The sequence below is a fragment of the Bidens hawaiensis genome, unplaced genomic scaffold, assembly GCF_021521415.1.
Source record: "Bidens hawaiensis isolate Kalapana, Puna unplaced genomic scaffold, B.hawaiensis_p1.1 tig00033585_1, whole genome shotgun sequence".
Lineage (NCBI taxonomy): Eukaryota > Viridiplantae > Streptophyta > Magnoliopsida > Asterales > Asteraceae > Bidens > Bidens hawaiensis.
Genome location: NW_027495775.1, coordinates 17,813 through 27,433, shown reverse-complemented (window position 1 = coordinate 27,433; position 9,621 = coordinate 17,813). Strand labels below are relative to the sequence as shown.

The 9,621-nt window shown below is 38.6% G+C and overlaps 1 protein-coding gene across 1 annotated transcript; it reads right to left on the bottom strand.

The window, feature by feature from the left end:
- Positions 1 to 1,135: 1,135 nt before the first annotated feature.
- On the bottom strand, positions 1,136 to 1,898 carry LOC143585155 (uncharacterized). Its single transcript, XM_077067002.1, has one exon. The coding sequence runs from the start codon at positions 1,890 to 1,892 to the stop codon at positions 1,182 to 1,184; it is 711 nt and encodes a 236-aa protein (XP_076923117.1). The 5' UTR covers positions 1,893 to 1,898; the 3' UTR covers positions 1,136 to 1,181.
- Positions 1,899 to 9,621: the final 7,723 nt, after the last annotated feature.

The following is a 9,621-nucleotide window of genomic DNA, read 5'->3' as shown; positions in this document are numbered from 1 at the left end:
CTAATCGCGGGTTTTCCTCCCCAACTTATCCCATCTCACAAAACCTTTCCTCACAGTGCTTTCAAGTAGTTTCATGACTTCATCTCCAATGCAGCTCTTGTAGGTCACACTAAAGGGTCACCCTTTGGAGATATATAAAGTTGATATATAAAAAGGTTTTTAGTTTTTATTTATGATGGATTAATTTTTCATTAATTAAACTTTCATGCAAATAGTGAGATAACGAAATACCGATATTTTGTAATCTTTCCCAAAATAATTTCCAAAAGATGTTTTTGTAGGCCCAACTACTAATTAAGTACGAAAATGAGGCATGTAAGATATAAAATAAAAGATAAATACGAGACACAAGAGTAGATCTTAATCACGTGTTTAACACTAAAGAAATTAGACAACTTATAAACCAAATGTTAAGCCTATGATCACTGCGATTCAAAATATAAGATAAACCGGAGATACACTAATTTAAGTTATAGGACAACTATTTTCGTTAATTATTCTAGAGGAGTCCGTTGTTTAGGGTTCGATTTGAATAATTGTATGGTTTCGCAATACAAAACTACGTATGGCTAAACATTTGTGTGGTATTTAAATGTATTCACCATTGAATACACTACGTGATTATTATGTACGTCTTCCCTATAACTAAATATAATTAACGTTTTAGTTAGAAATTTTAATCGTACGTATATTTGCCGATAAATGTGTATTCAGTAATAAATACACTATCAAAAACCAAGAGAAATTCACTGGTGAATCATATTCTAAATTTACTTGTTTTGGGTTGATTACTAAAATTGTCACCTCTTCAAGAATTTATAATGACAGCTAAAAAGTGATAGTTTTCCAACTTTTCAAAAGTTTTTGGTATCTCTCGTCTAAATCGAGCTCTCTCTCGATCTAGTACTTTTATAACAACTATATTGTTTAAAATTGCTTGTGGGCTAAAAAGGCTAAAATAAAAATAAAATGTACGGATGGCAAGGTAACTTAAATAAATAAATTGCACCCTTTCTGACCATTTGAACTGTCTAATCCGACCAAAATAAAATTATCACTTGGAAACTGAAATAGTACGTGAATAACAAGATCTTACTTTTATAATATCATGCATGGAATATAAAAAACATTCTTGATATTCAAATAAATAAAATAACCTACCAAATTTCATAAATCATAACCTAAAGCAAAAGAAAATCATCATCTGTCAATGTATCCATACGAAAATCCCAAAACGAGTCATGATCAGTTCCTACTTCCGTGGCCCTAGCGGTGGTTGCGGATGGCGGTTCCATCACTGGAAACCGAAGCTCCTCGGGTGGGTCAACCAGGAAGATGGACCACAAGGATGAATCACTGTCGCTAGTGATATTAGGTGCCTGGTCAACCAGGTTGTTCAATGAGAAGTCATTAGATGTTAATGTGTACAAAGTGTCATGATCATTTTCCACCTTGTTCACTGTTGCATCCGTGGCGGTCATCGATTGCTTCTCCGTGTGACTCTTCTTTCGAATCCCATTTTCGATAGAAGAAGAAGAAAATAAAGACATTGGAACCTTATTATCACAACCTATTAAGAGAGGGAAGTTAACCTTAGCACGAGAACCATGGAACTTAAAAGCCGCTCTATCATAAGCCAATGCAGCTTGCTCGGGTGTGTCAAAAGTACCAAGCCATAACCTAGCCTTTTTCTTCTCCGGGTTCCTTATCTCGGCCGTGAACTTCCCCCACGGCCGTCGTCTAACTCCTCTATACCGCCTCCACTCCACCTCTCGGGTTTCTTTATCATGTGACAACGGCCTTTTATTCTTCTTGACTTCATGTTCCATGTTAGTTGCTTCGTGTTTGCTTGATTGAATGAAACTCGTGCAAAAAACCGGTTCACAACCCATGTCTTCTGATCCTTACTCGTCTCGTTCCTCACTTTTTTTTGGTTCCAAGTTTTATACGCGAGTAATATGACCAATTTCTAATTTTTGCCTGCCTTCAATGTCATGCAACCACAAAGATTAAAGAAGCTTTATATATAAATATATAGGATTGAATATCCACTGTTTATAAGTTATAACACACAAGGCTACATGTATATATACCAATATCACCTCTACTGTACACCTAATATTTGGTCCCCGAATTTTTAACATGTGAGTGGAAATGGCCTATTGAATAAGAAAAATAGATAAAATAAAGCACGTGGATGTCACATCATTATTGAAATGCAAATTACCGAAAAGGACACCTAACCTACGTTTATTTTCCATTTGTGATCCCATGTGTTTTTTCTTGTCTAACGTAAGAAGTTCTTATGCATTTTCTAAATAGATAATTGTATAGTTGGCATTTTATACCTACACGTTAACACTTACCATTCAAAAACTATTTTAGGAATTGCACAAATTTAAACCTTCCATTTTTTTATTATTTTTTTAATCTTAAGCAAAAGAAACTTTGGATAGGTTCTTTGTCTATTAATTTTATAATTTTAAATGTATTTACTATTTAGCAAATACCAAGTGAGGAAGGGGCGTAAACGGGTATGACCATGTGGGTATAATTGTTATGTCAAACAGGCATTAAGGTATATTGCCACCGCCTGTTTGACATCTAAATTGGTTACCGAAGTGTCAAATATCACCATTAGGGTGGGGTCATTTTCAATAAAAAAATTATACCTTACAAATGCATAATATATATATTTCATTGTTATTTTTTAAACGCACTTTCTACAACCATGTTCTCTATTTAATTTTATTTATGTTTTCCTATTTTGATTTTTTTATTTGAATTGTGTATATTTTTTAAATTTAAATAAACATTTAGTTATTTTGTGTGTTTAATTGTTTATTTTTGTGTTTCTAAAAAAAAAAGATTAAGGATATTTAAAAGAAATTTTATGGAAACAAGATGTTTTATGGTAGTGAAGAATATAAATAGTAACATACTTTTATAGTTAGCAATAAAGGCCAAACTCCTTTAGGCTGAGGGATGTGGGGCTTCAACGGGGGCGCTAGAGCCCCTCCGCTCGCGCCCCCCAGGCGCTAACACCACACCACCGGGGCGCTAACGGGGCGCTAGCACGAAAAATGATGCAGGCGTGATGGGGTTAGCGGCAGAAGAGAGAGGCTGAGGGCATAGGGGAGTGTGCAAAGAGACGTTGGATGATAAAAAGAGCCGTTGGGCTCTTATTTAATTAAAAAAAACGTTTTTTTTTCCTATATAAAACCCCATTTCACCCATATCAATCACTACAACTTCAAACATTAACCCAAAATAAACTCATCTTCCCAACATTTTTTTTAAAAAATGGCTGGAAATTGGTACCCCAACCTTGATTCAGATTATATTGACGACGATTTATGGTCGTCACCGCACCAACCGATGTTTTATTCGGAGCCGCAAGAATCATCCGGCTTTCAACCATCCAACACACAACCGTCTCCTAACTTTGTTGTTCCGGAGACACAAGAATCACACGGTGAAGCTACGGGACCAAGAAAACGCGTCCACCGGAAAAAATAAGTTGAAACGGACGGGTCGGGACCGGCTTCGACTCCGAGGACGAAACGGAAAACCACTCCGTGGTCATCGGATGAGAAGGAAGCCTTGTGTCGGGCTTGGATAGTCATTTCTGAGGATCGGCGTTGCGGTAATTGTTTTAACGTTTTTAAAAATGATTTTTAATAAAAAAGTTAAATAAAAAAGTTAAATAGAAATCTAATTTATTTATTCATTTTGCAGCCGACTACCAAAAGAGCAAGATTTTTTGGACAAAGGTTAGGGAGACGTTCTATACGCTCGTTGGGAGTACAGAGCGGAACGCCGATATGATTTCGGGTCGGTGGTCCGAAATCAGAAAATTTGTCGGCTTGTTTACTAATCTTTTCAACAGGAACAGCGGTCGTATGAGACCAAGTGACAGTGATGATTTGGCGGTTTACAATTTCACGGTCGAAGAGTGGAAGCAGGAGTGTTTGCGGAGGTATGGGACGGTGAAGACGTGGGACGATTTAAAGTTGTGGGAGAGGTTGAAAAGGTGTTCCAAGTGGGTTGAGCTGGTGGCGCCGGACGTTGATTCGGAAGTACGGCCGAAACGGACTAAAACTAGTTCGTCTGGAGCGTATAGCACTTCAATCGGGTCGGATTGCCGCGTTGGATTCGACCTAAACATTGCGGAGGAGGAAACGTCTTCACCGCTGAGGAGGCGGCCATTGGGAAGGGACGCCAAGGGGAAAAAACCGGCTGAGGGGGAAGCCGTAAACATCGCCAATCTTGTTGAATCCCTCAATAAATTCAACAAAACCATGGAGGTGGTCTCTAATGACAAAAAAGAAAAAAGTCGAATGAGAGATTTGGACTTCCTTACTAGAGACTTCAGTAACCTAAATCCGGTCGATCAAATGCTAATGGAAAAGCAAAAGGAACGTATCCGAAAGAGGTTGATCGAAGAAGACCAAGCCGAAGAATAAGAATAATGTTTTTTTTTAGTACTTTAATTTTTATTTTATTTTTAGATATTAATGTGTGTTTTTTTTAATAATTTATGAGTTTTTTTAATAATACGTTGTTTGAATATATTTATAAAAAAATAAAAAAAAAAATCGCTGGAGCCCCTGCTGGAGCCCCTCCACACCAGGGCCAGGGGCTCCAAAGCCCCCATTAAAACCCCCCACACCCCTCAGCCTTATAATTAAGCTGTTTTTTTGTTAGCAACGAAATACTAGAGATGGTAGTATTCTTACTCTTATTTTAATATTCTTATTTTTTTCAAACCTAGATTATAATTCGATCTCTTTTTATTGCATCAATGTATTTTAATTAATTAGTATTTGTAATACCAATGTATGTATTAAACCAATGACAATTTCCCATGAAAATATAGCAAGGGTGGAAAACTGGAAACGAGGCTTTTACATATTTCTGTTGGATTTCCCATGAAAACATAGAACGGAAAACTAGAAATTAATGGAGGGTAGTAACGTATTTCTGATTAAATTTTCTTGTTTTTCTTCTTCTTCAAAAACAAAAAATTTATTTTATTACTATTCTCCCGTGGTACGAAAATAAATTTTACGTATTAAAATCAATAACTTTAATGTATCACTCGGTTCAGATAAAATAACATAGCAAATTTTTGGTACCGGTACCGTACCGGTCCCGAAAACTCAAAACCTTGGTACCGATTGGGTACCGACGTCGGTACCCAATCGGTACCGATTTCGGTTCGGTACCGGTACCAATTGGTACCATATCGATTTTTGCTCATCCCTACTCCAAAGCACCCAAAGCACCCGGGGGGCGGTGTTCCCAGCTCTTTGGGGGCGCTTGGGGATGGGAAGCGCTCGACTACGCATAATCTAAGCTACCGCTAATTATCATTGTTCATGAGTTTTAAACAGGGAAATCCTTTCTAACTTTATATGTTTCTTTTAATTTTTTCTTTAAGCAAGTAAATCTTTTTTTTTCGAACGACAACTTTCATTAAACAAGCCAAACTAGCAAGAAGTTAAGGCCGACAAAACAACACAACAAAAGGAAACACTTAGAAAGAAAAATTACACCATTCTCTCCAAAATAAGTTTTTGAACAACGATCTGTTCTTTATCCAAAGAAACGCCAAAGATTTAACGTCATCAATCACCTTATCAACCGAGCTCTCCTTAGTTTCAAAGATAGTTTGGTTCCTTGCTTTCCATATGCACCAACATGTAGTCATCATAATACCTTGTAGAACCTTTTTCTTTTTGTTGCAAAGAGGAGCCGTTTTATGAATTATAAGAAGATCACGAACCACGAATGTGAAAATGGGAGGGATCTTACACCAAGAGCCAATACACTACCAAACGCGATTTGCCATCTGACACGAGAGAAGCAAGTGATTTGTATTTTCCGGGCCTTCCTCACAGAATGAGCAGATGGTCGTGTTGACCGGTATGTTTCAAAACGCAAGAACTTCCCGAGTCGGTATCCGATCCATCTCAGTTTTCCACATAAAAATATTTATTTTTTTTAGGATCCAATTGTTCCAACCCATTATAAATGAACCGCTAAACCAAAAGTATTAAACAAAACCTTTTTCATAGACGCCACCGAAAAATCTCCCGAAGAGTCAGCGGTCCGAACCCATTTGTGTAGTTGATTCGAAAGGTTTACATGTTGTAGTAAATTTTATAAATCAACTAATTCATTTCTTTCGTCTCCGCTCAAAGACTTTCTTTTCCATTTCCACTTCCAAGAACGAATCCTCTCGTCAAAGCAATCCACAACATAACAATTTTTATAGCCCACATTAGCAAAAAGGTCTGGAAAAGCATCCTTGAGAGGTTCTGATATCAACCACGTGTCAATCCAGAACCTTATTCTTCTACCATTACCAAGATTACCTTTAACAAGATTACCTTTAACAAGATTACCAAGTTTTAGACTAGAAACAGCCAAATGGTTCTCCAACTTTGCAATTGTCTTCCAAACCCCGATGAAGCGCTTAGCATGAGAAAGAATTGGCCAAGATCTAATTGAGCTATGAATTGACATGATCACTTTTCGCCATAAGGCATCATCTTCGAGCTTATATCACCAATACCATTTTGATAACAAAGCAATGTTTGAGTCGCGGAGAGGAGAGAGACCAAGACCACCAGCTTTCGATTGGCGTACTAACCCGGTCCCAACTTACCCAACATATCTTATTTCTGCCCGAGTTACAACCCCAAAAAACATTCCTCCTTTTTGCTTCGAGTTGCTCAATGATCTTTTGTGGAGCTTTATATAAAGAAAAGAAATACGTAGGTATAGATTCCATTATCGATTTTAAGAGAGTAAGCCTTCAACCTATAGAAAGCGAGGTTGATTTCCAAACGGCTAGACGTTTGTTAAAAGTGTCCAAAATCGAAGACTAGTTTGCAATCCGATTTATGTTAGCTCCTACCATGAGACCTAAGTAGGGAAAGGGAAGTTTGGTTGGATTACAACCCAAAAGATCTGCCATATCAGAAGCCTCCCCATCATCCACCTCAATTTCCAATTAATTTTGATTTACAAAAATTAATTTGTAAACCAGAAATAAGAAAGAAACATCTTAGAATACATTTCATGTTAAGAACATTTCTTTGATTCCAATCACCAGTGATTAACGCATCGTCCGCGTAAAAAAGGTGTGTAATAACCGGCCCGTTATGGTAAACAATCTATACCCTGACTCTATGTATTTTTACTTAAATTTATATAAGCAATTAAGTATCCCAAATAAGGTTGTTTGTCTGCTTCTTGGTGTTAGGCCCCGTTTTGTTTTTGTTAAGTCTTTTGTATTGGAATGTATGTTTTGGGCTTTGTATTTATGTTTTAGTTGTATTTGGGACCAAGGCTTTGTAAAGAAGCCCATTGGGTATTATGAAATGAAAATATCATTCTCATGCTTGCTTCCTATAAATAGGAAGCATGCCATGAGAACACAAGCTTTTTGGTTCAATCTTTCTCACTCTATCTCTCTATCACTCTTACTCTAGAAAACCGATATAACTCTCATAGATCCGAGACCAAAGGTAGCTTGGTGTGATATTCCGCTAGCACCAAGTTTGGTTGATCCAAGACACGTTGTTAGATCCGACCCTGTTGGGACCTACAATTGGTATCAGAGCGGGTTTGAATCAACTGATTCAACTTTGTTCTTGATATTCGAGTTCTATTTCCGCTATTACCCGAACCGAGACGTTAATTCCGTTGAAGTTTTGAAAATAAAGTTTGGTGTTTGAAAATAAAGTTTGAAGATTAGGAAAATAAAGTTGCTCGAAGTTCATCTTGGGTAGGTAGATCTGGATACTCAGTCGTTTAAAGGCTCGTTTGAATATTCTTATGAAGTTTAATGGAGGTTTTGATGAAGAAATATGAAGGCTTCGCATCTCAGATCTGAAATTTGTGTGACCTGGTACAATATCACCATCATATATTATTCACTATCATCATATTCGATTTTGAAAGTAGCCGGATCCTACTCTTCCGGTGACCTCCACAGCCGGTGACGACGACGATCCTTCCAACCGTCTTTCTCTTCTAGATCTCCGGCAATGTAACATGAAGATAAAATGGAAGCCAGTTGCACCATGTTTTTCGGCAGCAGCTGTTGCGAACGGTGGTTGTGGCGCAGGGCCGACAACCCGAAAACAGGTGGCGGCGGTGTTTGAAGACGAATTTGGCGGATATTCGCCGGTTATGTGATGGTAGTTCAAGATGATATGGGTAATGGTGACTGTTACGGTAGTTCATGGTGGTGAATGGCGGGGGTCGCATGCTGATGATGGCATCTTGGTGAACGGATTGGGTGGCCGACCACACGGTGGTCCTGAGATGGCTGGCGACTGAGGTACCGGAATACGGCTGGCGGGGAGGTGGCGTTTCTGGCAGGGGGCGGCGTCAGTGACCAAGGAGATGGTGGTTAAAATGTTGCTAGGGTTTCTGCCTCTGTCTTCATCCCTGGTAATTTTTTAATTCTCCTTTCTGGGCTTGGGCTGAAAGTGAAGTAGCTTGGGCCTAGGGTGTTGCTAATGGATCAGGCTGTCATGTGATTGTGGGCTTTGCTGAATTTTTTTTCCCTCAATCACTATTCTATGGGCCATGATGGGATTATTTTCGGATTGACCAAACTGAAGTAAGTCAAATTAGTTTGGGTTTCATTATTATTGGACCGTGTTCAAAGCCTATTATTTATATGTTATTTTCAAGGCGTTCGAGAATTGGATCCTGAAAACGTGGGCTACGAGCATTCGAGATGCTTATTTATTAAGGTGATAATTTTTAAACAAGTTGGATTTAATAGAGAATTAAATTGTTTAAGCTCTCAACCTAAAAATATGGGATACGAGTATCTAGGATTCTTATTTATTAGGGGTGAGTTACTTAAATAATTTCATTCACGGAAATAATAAGCTTTGTCATTTGATCGTTGTCCCCGGTATTTCGTCAAGCTCTTCTGAACCTATATTGCTTAAGATCTGAGATGGATAAAGAAGCCAGAACGTCTTCATGAATGAATTAGGTGAATTATACCTTGAGGGGGTGATTGAAGAAGCTTCAGTTATCGGGTTGATTTGCGAAAATGCGAGACACAGATTCGATGATGTTTTGAGATCACAGGTCAAGTGTGACATCCGACCCGACCCAGGTACCCGTTTCTCTAATCCGATCTCTTTCTTTTGCGATTTAATATTTATTTATACTTATATTTTACTTTTAATAATAATAATATGTTTTCCTTCCCGCCTCTTTCTCTCTCTTTCTTTCCGCCGTCCCGTCCCTCTTCCCTCTTCTTCTCTCTTTCCGCCTTCTTTTCCCTCTTGTCGCCGTCCCGCCCTTAAGCCTTGAACCCTCTTTTTGTCCTTTGTTCCTTCCCGCCTAAGGTTTTCTGCGCAGCTCCACGCGCCAGACTCCTTACAAGGAAGCCTGCGTGAAGACCACCTGTTACGGCGATACGCGAGACGAACTGTCCCCGCAGCGCGCTAAGGATTTTAGTTCTTCCCGCGGCGCGCTATGGATACCGTTCTTCCCGCGACGCGCTAAGGAATATAGTTCTTCCCGCGGCGCGCTTAGAAATGTAATTCTTCCCGCGACGTGTTAAGGTTGGTTCTGTCT

Excerpts from the sequence above, each read along its gene's own strand:
- LOC143585155 (XM_077067002.1), bottom strand. The coding sequence starts at position 1,892 with ATGGGTTGTGAACCGGTTTTTTGCACGAGTTTCATTCAATCAAGCAAA.